General features: G+C 40.7%; 1 protein-coding gene across 1 annotated transcript in view; it reads right to left on the bottom strand.

Moving 5' to 3' along the window:
* The window catches only part of MCPH1 (microcephalin 1), a 536,838-nt gene that overhangs the window by 445,231 nt on the left and 74,574 nt on the right, over window positions 1-17,033 (bottom strand). Inside the window, exons 7-8 of the mRNA XM_073626649.1 lie at window positions 10,589-10,678; window positions 8,789-10,027 (exon numbers count right to left, since the gene is read on the bottom strand). Coding sequence (XP_073482750.1) covers window positions 8,789-10,027; window positions 10,589-10,678 — 1,329 coding nt within the window. The remainder of the gene's footprint in view (window positions 1-8,788; window positions 10,028-10,588; window positions 10,679-17,033) is intronic.

Raw genomic sequence — 17,033 nt, 5'->3', positions numbered from 1 at the left:
AAAGGAATATTTTATTAGACATTTAAAGCATACAATTAAAAAAATAGACTTGGAAATTATGGAAACATCAGGATTTACACAAGGTTCATAATTGTTGAACCAGCATACACTTGTCTTAAAATAACAGTTTAAATATAAAATATGTCACAGTATAAGTAAACTCAATCATACTAGATTTAATATGTTAATTTAATTTTAAAAGTAATTTAACCTTTTTTTTAAATTTGCAGCTTAAAGGCTTAGTTCACTTTTCATGGAGAAATAATAAATGCACATAATTTTGAATTTAATATTTTTCCCCACAGGAGCCTGCAAAGCATGGCACCCGCTATCAGCAGATTGTGGGTGCAGTTTCAAGCTCCTGCACTCTCCCTCGAGCTTTCTTGCTGTATGGGTTTCAGTTTGAAAGCAGGAGAAAGAGTGAATGAACGACAAGCGTGCAACACGCTCGCAGTCCATTGAAACTGGCAGAGGGTTTTTTTGGTTTATTCATTCACAGGGATCTGTAAATGAATGATGTGGCTGTGCAGGTAGAGCCCTGCACAGCAGCACCAATTTTAAAATGCGACAGCGTCTGCAGGGGAGAAGAACCCCTGTGCCCACCACTGTCACAGAAAAGGGGGGGGGGCTGAACATGTTACATCGTAAATACTTGTGCAACATGTACAGAAGAAGGTAAACTGATCCTTTGAGGCAGGGGTTTTCAAACTTCATAACCAAAGGGCCAGTTTACTGTCCTTCAGGCTTTAGTGGGGGCAGACTGTGGCCACTAGAAGTAAACCATGTCCCATCATTGGTTTTAATAGGAGGACCTATGCCCCATTAATTGTGTCAGTGGGAGGAATGGTGCCCAATCACTGGTGTCAGTTGAAGCAATAGTACCCTATTGTTGGTATCAGTGGGATGAATAGTGCCTCATTAATGGAGTTATTGGTGGGAATGGCAGCCCATCATTGGTGTAATTTGGAGGAATAGTGCCCAAAGGGCTGCATACAGGAAAGCAAAGGGCCGCATCTGGAGACCACTGCTTTAAGGTAATGCCTGGTGATCCTGCCATGAAGGTCCTTATTCAGGCACTTCCTGTTATATGATCACAATGCTCTGTTCCTTTCCTGCAATAGTTGGCCACTATCACCACTCCAAATGGGAGGTACAAGTTATTGTTTCAAAATTGAGGAACAGGCATGGTCCACTGTCACCATGAGGATATCCACTCCGAGAAATGCTAAGCAACAAACCAAGAGGTGATCAGAAGCACAGAGATGGAAGGATAAAAAAAAAAAAAAAAAAAGTAAACAAGTAGTCAGGGATGCCCAAAACTGTCATTCCTATTTTCAGTTCACTGTGTTGTGAGGAACCCCTTGGATCAAAGCTTTCTAATATTGCACTTCACTCCTGGTCCATTTGAAAAAAACAAAAAAAAAACACAAAACAAAAAAAAATTATTATATATATATATATATATATATATATATATATATATATATATATATATATATATATATATATATATATTTTTTTTTTTTTTTTTTATATCAGTTGTTTATGATGCATTGTGCTTTGGCAAACTTAGGGAAAAAAAAAAAAAAAAAGTTAAAAGCGATTAGCAGATCCAGGGATGTAGGCAGCTTAATTTTAAATACCAACCTAGATTGGCCTTGTCCGTAGTAAAATTGATATGGCAGGACAATAGCACATCAGTAACGCATGCACAAGCAGATACAGACACACCTCTAAGGCTGGCCATACACAGTGCAAATTTCTTTCCTGCAACCGCAATTCCCCCATCAACACAGTGTTGACAGGGAAATCAGCAATTGTCTTCTCCTGGCGGGGAGGCAAGGGCGGGCGGCGGAAGCCAGTGATTATTGCTGGCGGCTATAGCAGCCGCTAAAGATAATCGTCAGAGAAACTGTCAGGCTGGTTGTAAATTGACTTGGTACATTCAGCCTGCCCATTATCGGTTCGAATCTCAGACAGTTTTTGCTGAACCAGCCGAGTTTCAAACAGTGTATGCCTGGCCTTAGTCTCAGAAACGTTTTTTGGGCTACAATCGGAGTACAAACACCAAAGAAAAGCAAGAAGGGCCCTGGCTCACAAGAAAGGAGCAAGTATTGATCAGTTTGTGACAAACACAGTAATTTTGAGATAATTAACCTTATACCTACTTTTCAGTTTATGAGAAGTTTTTACATCTGGGTTTGAAATTTAGCGAAGGATACTGCCCAATTTGTTTATAAAGGATCTTACCTTATTTGAATGTAAGCCCAATTTCAAGTATTGCTTAGAGGGACAAAAAACAAAAAAACAAAAAACAAACAAGAATTGCCCCTAGAGGGCTTATTGCCTGACTGGAGATTATTTACTTGCATGGAATATAAAGCCCTCAAAATTCTGACAATTATACAAAGAAAGCAGCCCAAGAGGAACAAAGCTCTATCATATATATATATGGAGAATATGGTTCTCCCAATGAAAAAGATTACTCTCCTGAAGAGTATAGGAGTCAGTCTGGCCATACATGGCTAGAAAAGCGTTTGTAAAACCGTTCGAATTTAGCAACGTTAGAGGAGGCATTTCGATTCTCGAAATGCAAAGTTTTATGCCAAAAGAAAGATCCGTCATGTCGGATTTTTGTTGAGTAATTGAACGATTTTCTAAACATTAGTAGGGAAATAAATAGATTAAAAACTGTACAGCGTATGTGCATCGATCAACAAAAAAAAATTGACCATATGTGTTACCGATCGATAATGTGTGGAAAAGAATTAGATACAATAATAGCGTTAACACATTCATTCAATAGATCTTTATCAAAAACAAAACTTTTTTCTATCCATGTATGGCCAGCTTAAAAAATTTCCTATATAAACAAAATGCCTGGGTAGATCTTTTTACGAAGTTGGCCACAAAAGAAAGAGACCATAATAGATAGAGACCATTAAATCTGTTACAGGGACAAAGAACAGCACTTGAAACTATACACGCAAGTAAAGATTTAGTGATCAAATGAAACGTGTCAGGGATTTGTTTTTTGATGATAACACAGCCAGTTACCCTAACTTCTAATGCTTTACCAAAAACTCACAGAACATATGAGAACCTCCAGCAGACTGTCTCGGGAGTGAATTGTCTCATTCAAAACGCTGGCAAATTAATGGACAATCACTTGGTTTCACATCTCAAAGGGTTGCCATCCTATATAACCACTTGAGCTTTGAAAGGTTTTACCCCCTTCATGACCAGACCATTTTTTGCTATTCAGCACTGTGCTGTTTTAACTGGTAATTGCATGGTCATGCAATGTTGTACCCAAATGAGATAGACAGACAATTTTTTTTTTTTTTACTACACAAATAGAGCTTTATTTTGTTAGTATTTGATCACCACTGGGTTTTTTTTTTATTATATAAACGAAAATAAAAATATATTTTTTTTTACTTTCTGCTATAAAACATATCCAGTAAAAATCTATTTCATAAATTTAGGCCAAAATGTATTTTTCTACAGTACATCTTTGGTACAAAAAAAAAAAAAAAAACACAATAAGTGTATATTGACTTGTTTGTGTGAAAGTTATAACATCTACAAACTATGGTATTATATACACTGGAATTTTTATTCTTTTTTGTTATACTTGTAATGACAGTGATCAGCAACTTATAGTGGGACTGTGATAGTGCAGCAGACAATCTGACATTAACAGATGCTGGCTGGGAGGTAAACTAACTGCCTGACACTGGCATCACCAGTGACCCTGTCAACACAGGGCTCTGGCCTGTGATTGGACGCAGCTGATCAGCAGGTCTCAGCCATGAATCATTGGTTGACACTCGTTGACAAAATCCCGCTGTGTCCAATCACAGCAGGAATCAACCAGGAGGATCTGCACGCGCCTGAACATGGAAGGCATGGTAAATGTACAGGTACATGATTGTGCAGGTACAAGCTGCCCACTCGCTGTAAAAAGCGTGCAGGCAGTCAAGTGATTAAAAGACATTCTTCATTTTATTACAATTTTAGACAATTATTATGGCACACACTATTGTAGTGTCAACTGATGCAGAGACACTTTACTAGTACTCAAAACTTAAAAAGGCTGGAGATAACTGCATTATTTTCTGAATAAATGAGTACAACAAATTTGTAATGTAATTGATCCCTTGCGTTTCATTTTGTGAAAGATATGCATTTCTTCTTGATGGCTCCCACTACCTCCAGATACAGGGCGTTGCGATGCAGATGACAAGAGCCCCATCGCACGCCAATTTGTACCTAGGGAGTGGGAGCGTCCACCACGCTGAATTGTGAAGGTACACTGACAATATTTAGATTTTTTTTGTACAGCCTAATTAAATCATTAATTTCATTCGTTGATACTTTGAATCGGAATGATTTCTTTTTTTATCATTTACCTTAACATACGACAGTAAGTTAACTACCTTTCTTGAACTTAAGAATCCAGAAAAACAGATGGGGAAATTAACCATCTGTCTTTATAGAGAACTTACAGCAGGAATTTCATTATCGCACTGCAATAGCACACATCCACGCCATTTAATTAAAGCTATCCCTGTTGGACAGTATATAAAGTGTTGGAAGGAACTGAACGAAAGATGAAAAACTTGAAAGTAGCAAGATGTGATTGTTGCCTTAGGAGAGGCCATAGCAGGAAATCTCTAAAGCTAGCATGTCAAAAGCCAGGAACAGCTCATGAGATATACACCTTGTTGCCTTAGGAGAGGCCATAGCAGGAAATCTCTAAAGCTAGCATGTCAAAAGCCAGGAACAGCTCATGAGATATACACCTTTACCAAGGAGAGCTCAATGAGGGGCCTACAAGTATATATGTCCCATTTAACAATTAAATGGCTATCAGAAAGATTTTGTAAAAACACTGACATTTCCGAACAGATGACCCAATTATAAAATGTTTTGATGATGACCAACCTAGTTTCACTTTGCAGAAAAATTATTATATCAGAGACCTTTTGGATTCTAGGTAGACATCTGTGCAAGCAGCTGTGACATCATTGCGGGTGCTTGGTGGCCTTGTCTGCATTGTATAGACACCAACATGGCATCTACGGCACATGCACTCTGTCAGACGGACTTGGTGAGCTCCAGAATACCGGGACAGGGAAGTGACACCACTTCAGCTGTGTGTGTGTCAGATCTGGTGCACTACAGGGTGAAGCTCATCAGATCGGAGGTGGGGGGGGGGGGACACCACATGTGGCCTCTGTTCCCCCCTCAAACCCCCACCCCAGAGGATGCACCTCTTTTAAAGGCGGACATGGCAATATATGGAGCAGACCATTTGAGATCAACGGACTACAGAGGTATAGGTTATTTGGAGGACTTCTACAGTATATTTACAAGTTGTGAAACATATATACACTTTTTTTTATTGGGCAATCTATGACAATATACGCTAGACTCTGATGTATTGCTTATTGCACATATTTGCTACCAGGGAGCAGTTGGAGAAGGTTCAATTTTGGAAATACAGGGGATGGCCCTAATTATGTGAAGTGTGTATTCTGGAGATTGAATACACTACTTTCATGCATATGACTTATATCACTACTGCTGCACATACCTTTTTTTTATAGAAGAGGAAAAAAAAAAAGTTTTTATGTATGCTATTTATCGCTCCCACTTTTGCATCATAGTGTGCCCCCATAGGCTGGGTAGACCTAAAGACCCTTTTGGGCTGCCTTTTTGGATTTTCTTAGTGGAGGATAGCTGTTAGTCTGACAGTTTCTGTTCATTGGAGCAACACAGTTATTCATTATGCTTTATTCATCTTGGTCCTTCTGGCACTTATGGTTGTAAATATTTCCCTGCAATGGCACCATAGGCATTACTGATAGTTTGATCTGTATACTAGTTGCAGGTCAGTGACTCAAAGTTTTGAAGACAGTGGATAAAGACAGCAACCATTCAACAAACCTGTTCAGAAGGAGGTCATTAATGACTTAGCAATATGGAGGTTTTCCCATACCAGTTTTAAATATTTTTTATTCCAACTAAGGGGTGCCCCTCTGGTATGTTTGTTACCTTAAAGCATGCCTGAGGGCTTTTTACATGCAGCCATTTTTATGGGATAATGCAGACACCTTTCAGTGCCGAGAAACACTTACCTAGAAAATCTGGATGTTCCATTCTGGAATCAGCAGATCCATTTTTCACAGTGGTGATGTGGCCTTTCCATTTCTAGCTACCTTCAACTGCCCTTACCAGCCAACAGGGCAACAAGGAGAGTGAGAATTCTCAGTTCACAGGCAGCTGTGGCTGTTTCCATAAAACAATACATCTGAATTTTAATGGTACATGGACTCCACAGAACAGGTGTACACTCTCAAGATCATGGCATACCATATTTCTACATAGGTTCCATATAAGCTCTAAATTCTAAGCCTTTTAAATACAAGAAAATATCTTGCCATTATCTTTAGAAGTTACAGGCTAGCAATATATGAGGTCAAGTCTAGGATTACGAATATCCACATCTTTCTCCATCTTGGCTACTTCACCCAACCAGGCACTTGATACATGTGTATTTTAAGCACCAAATACACAACTTCAAATTACAATCAGAGCAGCAAAAAAAAAAAAAAAAAATCTTATAAAACACCAGGCACACACGCTCATTCTTTAGTGCAACTAACACTAAAAAGCGTCTGTATGTCACAATAGCAGGTTACTTTTTCCTGATTTGCCCTCACAAGGGAAAATAATAAAACTTTTCATTCCAACCAAACATTTTAAATATTGGCTTCCAGAGATTCCCTGCTGTTCATACTACCGAGAAGCCAAAACTTTAAAGCTGCTAGCCATGGGTAAGATCCAACCAATGGTGGCTGGTTCCTAAATCAGCAACATTACACCTCCCAGATAATTATAATGAAAGTGCAATCATCAACAAAATGTGTGTAATTAGTTAACTCAGCAAACAGCCAAAGCATTTTCTTAGTGCCTACAAACCTCCCTCCCAAAAGGGGGAAGGTCATACTGATTAAAAGTTGACATCTGGTTAATGCAGACCTCTATTCACCTGTGGACTGTCTTTCTGATCCAGCAAAAATGCTTTAGGAGCTGAACGGTTCAAAATTTTCAAACGCAGTCCCTCGGAATTCCCTTACATGTTGGTCCACCCCCCTTCTGGTCCTTGGAGCGCATCTTAGCTTCCAAGCTGGCCGCTACGTGCTGCCGCCGCACATGTGCATGTCGTCACTGCAGCCATTTTGGCGACTGAGGATCCTCCTGAAGCTTGGGAGCTGTTGGGGGGGTTTGGTTGGTGGACTGCTCTACCATGGTGGCACAACCATCAATGGAGGCCTCCCCTTCCTGTTTCATATATTTAAATGGAGCCCACTGGGTGGCATGACTGATTCTATTGTATTCTGGCTTTGGAGGGTGGCAGTTGGCCATGCCGCTGAATGGGCCTCGGTGGAACTCGGTGTATGGTAGTATGATTTCTTGATTTTTCATTTTTAACCTAAATGGACTCAGGTCCATCTGATTACCCGAGAAAGAGCGAGTTTCAAAATGCGTCAGTCATCTGGATAGGAATTTGTTATAGAGATAGTGTATGTCCTCTCAAATTGAGAGGGTTGAAATAATCTCTCACTGTGTACGGTCTGGATTTACTTATGATTATACTTTATATGTGGGGTATACTAGAAATCTTTGGCTTGAATTTAGGATTTTAGTTCTGCATTAATAAAAGTTTTATATAGAATTTTTTCTATATTTTGTTTGCTCTCAAAAAAAAAAAAAAAATCTCAACCACTCGATATATCTTTTTTTAGCATGCTAGCAAAATTGGGGGATCGGCAATGATGTAGACTCCAATCACACCCTTTCTTATGACTTTATGACAAAAGTTTAAGATATGATTGGCTTGTGAATACCCAGAAGGAAACATGTCAACAAAATAATGGAGGATGCTTCTGCCATTTTGTTTTTCATGGTACAACATATAGGACTGGAACCTTTATCCTAGTTTTAAGAACAGCAGTAAGCACAAGGATAACAGCCCTAGGGGTTTAGAACTATAAAAAGCTTTCGGCAACTTCCATATTCCACCCGGATAGGTTCACTTTAAGAGATTTCTCTCTTCCAGGAAAAATAGACCATTGACTTGGATGCTTTCATATACTATCTTGGAAAGCCTTGGGGTTTGTTCAGAAATGTAAGTCAAAAACCGAAACATTGTCATGCCTATGTAAAGTGCATCCTAAAAGCAAAATGCTGCAGTTTAGAGGGAAATGCACAGCTTCCCCATCATTCAGATGCAAAAGGTCCCATTGCTGAAAACAAGCAAGAGATTAAATATACTATACACAGATGTAGCCAAGTTCTTAGACTCAACTTCCACAAAATGTTACATGTACATCAATACCAATCAGTGCCTAAATCAGCAAGATGGCCAATGAGCAAATAAATGGGAAATCTAAAAATAAAGTAACAGCGGTTTGAATAGATATATACATAATGTTTACAGGTTGCAGATATTCTTACTATCAAAAACCAGCAGTCCAGACTTACAAGAAATAGCTAGACAAATATATAACACTTTGGAGAGCATTCATTACTCAACACCACCACTCTTGTATCATCTTCAATACTTGCAGCAGTGGTTTGCCTTTTTGTACAGTGTCTACCAATCCAAAATAAAGTATCAGTTTTACTGCAAGAAAACTATAATGGAGAAAGCAAGTGGTGAGACAGAGATGAGATTAATTCATTGCCATAGAGTAAGATAACGTGGCTCACGTACTTGGTTGTAAATTGGTCTTCAGCTTTTCACGTTCTTCAAGGGCAAGACAATTTGCTAAATTTAAACTTTCCTTAAAAACAACTTCCATCTGTGTTCCAATGGATGTTACAACATCTGCATCTTTTTTCAGTTCATTTGAGGGACTTGACTCATAACCCACATTAACATTAGTTTGCAATTTCTTTTTTGCACTTATTTCCCTCTTTCGTGAGGAAGATTCCACTGCATTCATTATTAAACATTTTGGAGAACGGTCATCCTTTTTCTCAGGGACTGTGGGAAAATTAGATGCTTCCTGGACAGTACTTTGTATTGGGCTTGAATTAGAATGATTAAAAGCATGTATAGTCTTATGTTTTTTTGCTTGCAATTTTTCCAGCGAAACCAAATCCGTTGATCTTCTCCTTTTGCTAGAGCCCTTTTTGTTTGAAGCCATTGGGGGAGGACTGGGTGACTTTTGAGGCGTTAAAGTCAACGAAAATCGGCCAAATTTGTTCTGATTGCTTTTCGTGTTTTTCGAACTAAAGAAATCATCATACTCAGAAACTGTGAGCACAGGGTCAACATTCGATAGAGACAGATTTGATTTGGACAGCTCCTTAATTATACTTTTTTTAGTAGATAAAACAGATTTTAGATCAAGGCAATTTGACCTCCTAGTTTGGACTTTATATTTGCCCGTTTCAGATAGCTTGTTTGCTGTAGGCAGAGGATCTAAACTAGAAGTTTCAGACTTGTTATGGTTTGACATACAAAAAGCATCAGTTTCATAATCCTTTGTTTTTTTGTCAGCTGCTTTGGGGCTGTAAGTTTTCCAACCTTTACTTTCAGTGTATGGGCTTACAGTACATTGACCTGTACAGTTAGAGTTTGATATTTGAGTTTCTTTAAAGAATATATGGTCCAAAGCTGGAGCTTTCTTCTTTCTAGTTGGTGTTTCACAAAATACACCACTTGCATTATTATCAGCAGTAGCATCAGTCATTTTCAATTTTACCTGAGATTTTCGACCTCTGCTTTGATTGCACGAACCAGAGTTGCGTTTTTTTACTGCTCCAACACTGGATGTTGATGCCTGAGCTTCAAGAGGAAACAAGTTAATGCAATCTAAGTGTAAATTTGTTTCTTCTTGTACATTATTTGTTTCTTGGTTTTTAAAGGTAGAAGGAACATGATCTCTATTTTCCAGACATCCAAACAGTTCATCATAGCTAGTGTCAAGATTATTGCCATTATTTTCTGAAAAAAAAAAAATGAATATTGGATTGTTTTTTAAACTACTCAAATAACATAGAAAATTGCAGTTGTAAAAAAAAAAAAAAAAAAAAAAAAAAAACATGAAACATACCGAACTGTGATACAACCAGGTTTACAGGCTAAATTTATTTTTGAGTATAATAGGCTATGCAAACAAGGGTTCCAAGTAGATTAAAACATACCCCACAGTTTTGTAAAATATTGTTTAATGCAGCTTTCATACCTGTAGGCTATTTAGGTCACCCCTTACACCCAGTTAAAAACTCCCACATTGTTTGCATTGTCCCATCCTGGATAACTGTATTGAATGCATAGCACACTCTCTCTCCTGTAGCAGAGGCTGAAGTCAGAAGCTGTGGTCCAAGACCACAGTGAAAGTACTCTTAACTGCTTACATTGCATTACTGCACACCAACAATTCCTCTTTATCCTATAAAATAAGCATGTAAAATGCCTTCTTCAGCAGGATTCACTTTTTGTTTTTAAGCTGAGAGACAATAGCAGATATATTGAATATGATATGTACAAACCATTACAACATACCATGTGAGGCATCATTCGAGACTGAAGGAGAGTTTCCAGGTGACAGCTTAGGGCTTGAAAAGTCAAACACTGTCTGTGACATCTGGGAAGCTGTATTAAAATGAAAAAAAAAAAAAAAAAAAAAAAAAAAACTTTTACATAAATGTGTGCCATGTGTATTCATTTAAAGTGTAAGCTCACTTTTAGCATAATTTTTCAAAAATTCCCTTATGCAATTCCATATTTTCTGAATAGTACCATACCAGCACTATCCACAAAGTCCCTCGATCCCCTCCCATCCTGCCATTTACAGGACAGCCTGAACACTACAAGCACACTTTGTCAAAAGCATTGGGACGCCTGCCTTTAGACGCACATGAACTTTACTGGGAGCCCAGTCTTTCTCCGTAGGGTTCAATATTGAGTTGGCCCACCCTTTGCAGTTATAACAGCTTCAACTCTTCTGGCAAAGCTGTCCACAAGGTTTAGAAGTGTGTCTATGGGAATGTTTGACCATTCTTCCAGAAGCGCATTTTTGAGGTCAGGCACTGATGTTGGAGGAGAAGGCCTGGCCTGCAGTCTCCGCTCTAATTCATCCTAAAGGTGTTTTATCGGGTTGAGGTCAGGACTCTTTGAGGTGGAGGAACTTGACTGGCCTGCACACTCACTCATCCATGTCTTTATGGACCTTGCTTTGTGCACTGGTGTACAGTCATGCTGGAACAGGAAGGGGCCATCCTCAAACTGTTCCTATAAAGTTGGGAGAGTGAAATTGTCCAAAATGTCTTGGTATACTGACGCCCTTCACTGGAACTAAGGGGCCAAGCTCAACCCCTATAAAACAAACACCTTAATCCCCCCTTAACCAGTTCCGGACCGCCCACCGTACATATACTGCGGCAGGGAGGCCCGGCTGCACGAAACAATGTACTGGTATGTTGTGCGCGGCTGCACCGATCATATTCGTTTCAGAACTGACCAGTCTACAGGTCCAGGCCAATGATTTCTGGCCTGGACCTGCTGATCTGTTCTGGCGAATGACACACTGTCCTCTGACTGTGTAATGTAAACGCAGGCAGAGGAAGTGATGTCATCTCCCCTCGTGGAGCCCTTTTCGGTTCCAGCGAGCGAGGAGAAGACATCTACTGTGAGTACACCATTACTATACTAAACACCAGTACACGTAGGCATACTTTTAACCCCCTGATCGCCCCCCCCCCCCTTTAACCCTTTCACTCCTGTCATAGTGTCACCAAGAGCAGTTTTCAGATTTTTCACTGATATCTGTATTGGTGTCACTTGTGACACTAAAGAGCGTTAGGGCAGTTAGTGGTAGGCCCAGGTAAGTTTGGAGTACCCCCCATATATTTCTCAAAGGTTTAACCCTTTGATTGCCCCCCAGTTAACCCTTTCACCCCATTACAGTGTCACTGGTAAAGTGTACAGATATTTTTTTTCTGATCGCTGTATTAGCGTCAACTGTATTGGTGTCACTTGTGATACTAAATAGCGTTAGGGCCGTTAGTGGTAGGCCCAGGTAGGTTTGGGGGTACCCCCCATATATTCCCTAATAAAGGTTTAACCCCTTAATCCCCCCCCCCGTTAACCCTTTCACTCCCTATCACTGTCATTAGTATAGTGTACAGATCTCTTTTTTGATCACTGTATTAGTGTCATGGGTGACATCAGTTAGGTGTTAGCATCGGTTAAAGGTAGCATCCCAGACAGCGTCAGACTTTAACCCTTTGATTGCCAGTAGCACTAACACACATGCACACACCATACAACTCCCTTACTAGTATAGTGTCTGAACGGATCAATATTTTTGATCTGAACAGATCTATACTAGCGTCCCCAGTAGTACAGTGTTCCCAAAAATGCAGCATTAGCAGGATCAGCCCAGACACCTTCCAGCACCTTCGTTTAACCCCTCCGCCCAGCCCACCCAAAGTGCAGGATCAATAGATCACGGTCACTTTAAAAAACACAGCACACAAAACTGCAGCGTTAGCAGACTGACGCCTGATCCCTGCTAGCACTGACAGTTAATTTTTTTTGTAGCGATTCAAGCAGTCTGACAACCAGGAGAATTTTTACCTGTGAGTCACACTATCTGTACCTGTAAATTAAATTGCCAAAATGTCAAAGGAAAGGTATTTGAGTGAAGCGGCCTACAAGATATTGAGCATGACAGATTAGAGCGCAGGGAAAGCCTCACCTGTCAGAATCATAATCTGACTCAGGCTCACTATACGAACCTGTAGAGAGCAGCAGCACCGTGACAGATAGCTCTGACGATGGAGTGGAGGTCCCAGCGTACCCGACCCCGCTGTTGCTGAGGTGCAACAACTGCAGGGTTCTCGTATGGAGCAGAGAGCCAGTACTAGTACCACTCAACCTTCTGAACTGGCAAGCACCAGCAGCCTAGTACATCCTGTTTGTAGACAAACCAGCACTGCAATATCACTTGGTGACGTGGCGAGTCCCATAAGTGCAGTTCCAGCTGGTGCGGTGGCTAGCACAAGTAGTGTCCTGCAGCCACCAAAAATTTGAACACAGGCCCGTAGAGCCCATAGTGCCCTTCCTGATGCGTTTGCACATCCTGATTGGCAGCCCACCACTTCTGTAGCGTCCGTACTTCCCCCATTCACTGGCCAACCCAGAATTCAGGTGGAAACAGCGGATTTTACTTCCCCTGACTTTTACAAGCTGTTTTTAAACGGAAGAAATGTACAGATCTATGGTGGACCAAAACAATTTATATGCTGGTCAATTTATTGCTGCAAATCCAAATTTGACCCTTGCCAGAGAATTTGGCTGGAAACCTATAACTGTTCCTGAAGACCTTTCTGGGCCTATCCCTCATGGGCATTACTAAATAAAGAGTTGCAGTCATATCGGTCCACTAACCCAATTCACAATATGCCTGTGTACTCTGTTGCCAGGGCCAGGACTCAATACGAACAAAACTTGTGATTCATGCACTTAAACAATTAACTCTGTCGTCCTCGAGGTGACCCTGAATATGATCGGCTCCACAAAATTCGGCCCCCTCGTAAACTACGTCAATCAACAATTTACAGCCTTGTTTATTCCCGATCAAGATGTCTGCGTTGATTAGTCCCGGATTACATTTACTGGCGGACTTGCGTTCAGTTTCTCCCCAGCAAGCGTGCCAGATATGGAGTCAAGATGTATAAGCTCTGTCACAGGGCAACAGGCTATACATATATTTTCCGGGTTTATGAGGGAAAAGATAGGAGTGTGGAGCCCCCCAAAGTGCCCAGACTACATTGGGTGCAGTGGCAAGATTGTTTGGGACTTGGTGTCACCCTTGTTCGGAAAGGGGTACCATTTATATGTGGACAAATTTTTATACAACTCTATAAAAAATGTAGCGCATAAAAAATGTTGGTGTGATGTGCTCCCAAAAACCCATTACCACTCATTCCACCCAATCAAAACAAATTAGGGAAATTGTGAGAAGACACTGGAAGGTGCTCTTGAATGACAGGCTGCTTGGCCCTATTCTTCCAGAATGGGCAGCTGTCATTTTCAGAGGGGCACAATCCATCCAAGGACAAATAGCCCCCAACATAATAGATGCACCAAAAAAAGTCACATTCTTCCAGGAATGTAAGGGCTACTACCCGTGCCGCAAATGCAAGGTGTGCCTTTGTAATTTTGGAGGAAGGTGTAAAAGCACCACCTTCAAATCCACGGTTACCTCTAACATATATAGCATGAAACACTTTACTACCTGTTCATCATAATATATCATGTATTTACTTACCTGTCATAAGCAGTACGTGGGCCGCACGATTAGAACCTTCTCCATCCGAGTTAACGAACATGTGACTGGCATTAGAAGAGGGAAAAGCAAACATACGGTACCACGCCACTACTTACAGTATCACAACAAAGATCCGACCGGGACTCTTTTTCAAGTGATTGATAGATTTGTTCCTCATTGGAGTGGAAAATCACATCTCCGGGGCGTTTCTCGCCTCGAAACGTATTGGATATATGAGTTGAGGTCCTTTTTCCCGTTCGGTTTGAACGTGGAATGGGACCTCAACTCTTTCATCAATCAATCATAGAGACCTTCCCTTTCTATGTAGTACTGCCATTTACTACAAATGGGGAATATATACATATATTTTTCTATTTTTTTTATATTTTTTTACATGTTATTTTTTTTTTTGACATTTTTCATGTTTGAAAATTAGAACACCATTCTCTCTCTATCTTTGAATACTAGTATTGTCTGCAGGACTGTCTTTCTCATATGTATTCAATATTTTTACATTAGGTTATTTATATGTTATCTCTGCATTTTCATTTCCTGTCTTTATTAATCTAGGTGACACGGAGTTCTTTGTGTCACGCTGGCAGCGCATACTTCCGGGTCGGGACGCTATGCGTCCCCATCATGTTAGATGTGTTGTCAGATCCACCCATAAGTGATCACGCTCGATCTCTGTCTTCTGTTCAGAAGACGCGGTCCAGAGGTAGGAGATGTTGCGAGACTTCCCTGCACGTGATCACGTGTGATCTCCGCCCCTAGTCACGTGTTTTGGAGTCCGACGTTAGGTGTGCTACTGTACGCAATGCGGGACTCCAATGTAGAACACGCCGACCTAAAGCCATAGATGGGGTTTTTGCGGACGGTGTTTATTGGTTGGTAGGTCTGCCTGTCCTTTGCCACATGACTTAGGATTGACCTTTGGCGCCCTTTCAGGCCGGACATCATACCCTTTTGTTTGACATGTGGCATTTGGAGGTGTAACATTATATGTTCCTGGTTAACACACGGATTGGTCTACGAGCATGTCCTTTTACACTTGGGGGACATGATTGGCCTACTGATGTGTGGCTGCTCCACCTCTGACCAGCTGACATCTAGTGGTCCAATTATATTAAGTTATTTTCTCCCCTCTTGATTGGTATTAACTTTATGTGTTATTTATAATATTGGCAAATTTGAGCTGGTGGTTCATGCCCCAGTAGAAGACCTATGGGTCGAAACGCGTCGGGCTTCCACACCATCTCATATGTTGCCCTTGACCTCTATTGTGATCACTTTTTTTATATGTATCTTTTTTTAGCAATAAAAGATACCTTTTTTATCTGCACCATGGGGAGGCTTTTTCTTTCTCTTTACTTAAAGAAGTGAATGCCTAACCTCCACCATACGCAGCATATCCCAGCCGGCACCATCCAGCCTGGATCTACCGTGAACATCCATCCGATGACCTTGCGAGTACCGGTGAACCATCTACCTGTATACTTTGATGGTCCGGACATCGTTCCATAGGCCCTGGGTGGCACCATGCATTCATGACTCCATGTCTGTGACGAGGGAGTCCACTGGATCCGGTAAGAGTTTACGCGTACCATTTTCTGTTGTGATGCCGTTGTGAGTTGACAAGGTGTCCATGTAGCGATCTCTCAAGTCTTCTTCCCACATTCGGAACATCCTTCATTGCTAGTGACTTTCTTTATGTGCACACTTATAGACTCTGGCCTTTTGTTTACTTTTTTGACATATGGACTTTCTAAGATTGTCTGTTCCATTTACCACACCTGATCGATAGGTTTGTGGTTTTTTGGAGCACATCACACCAACATTTTTTATGCGCTACATTTTTTATAGAGTTTTCATTATTTGTTTGTCACGCTGTATGTAGCTGCTTTTTTTTGTCACCAGTTAGCGCAGTGTCTTTTTTGATATTTTCACAAATTTTTATACAAGCGTGTCACATTTTAGACACCTTTTTCGATTAGGAATTGGTGCATGTAGCACTGTGCAATTTAATCACTGGGGCTTCCCCCAATGGCTTGTAGATGCCCGACTTAGTCTGGGGGAGAGAGTCTGCTTGAGGTCCAATGAATTGTTTGCCATGAGATGGATGGATAAACAGAACGTTTTTGTTCCATTCACATAGACACAGCAGGCCAAATTACTACGGCGACTGGTGTTATTGAGAAGCCCCTCTGTGTCCAAGAATACAACCTTAAAATAGGAGGGGTGGACTTAAACAACCAGATGATGGGGCTCTACTTAAAGTGGTGTTCCGGCCGAAATTATACTTTTTAAATAAAAATACCCCTATAATACACAAGCTTAATGTATTCTAGTAAAGTTAATCTGTAAACAAAGGTCTGTTTTGTTAGTTTATAGCAGTAGTTTGTTATTTTATAAACTTGCAGCAGGCCGTGGCCATCTTAGGTGTGGGCATCTGAAGCCAGACTGTATTTCTTCCTGGATCTCATCCTTGCAGATCTCGCACATGCTCAGTGCAGCACAAGCAGTGTAATAGGTTTCAGGTCAGGTTTCCTTAGCAACGTGGTCAGAGAAAGTTGCCGCCCCTTTCCAGAAGGCATTGCAAACAGGAAATGATGCGATGGGCCACGGCCAGGGAGGAGGAAGTGAAAAATGAATACAGCATATATACAGTAGGTG

Source organism: Aquarana catesbeiana, linkage group LG04 (genome assembly GCF_042186555.1).
Source record: "Aquarana catesbeiana isolate 2022-GZ linkage group LG04, ASM4218655v1, whole genome shotgun sequence".
NCBI lineage: Eukaryota > Metazoa > Chordata > Amphibia > Anura > Ranidae > Aquarana > Aquarana catesbeiana.
This window is presented reverse-complemented; position numbering and strand designations above follow the sequence as displayed.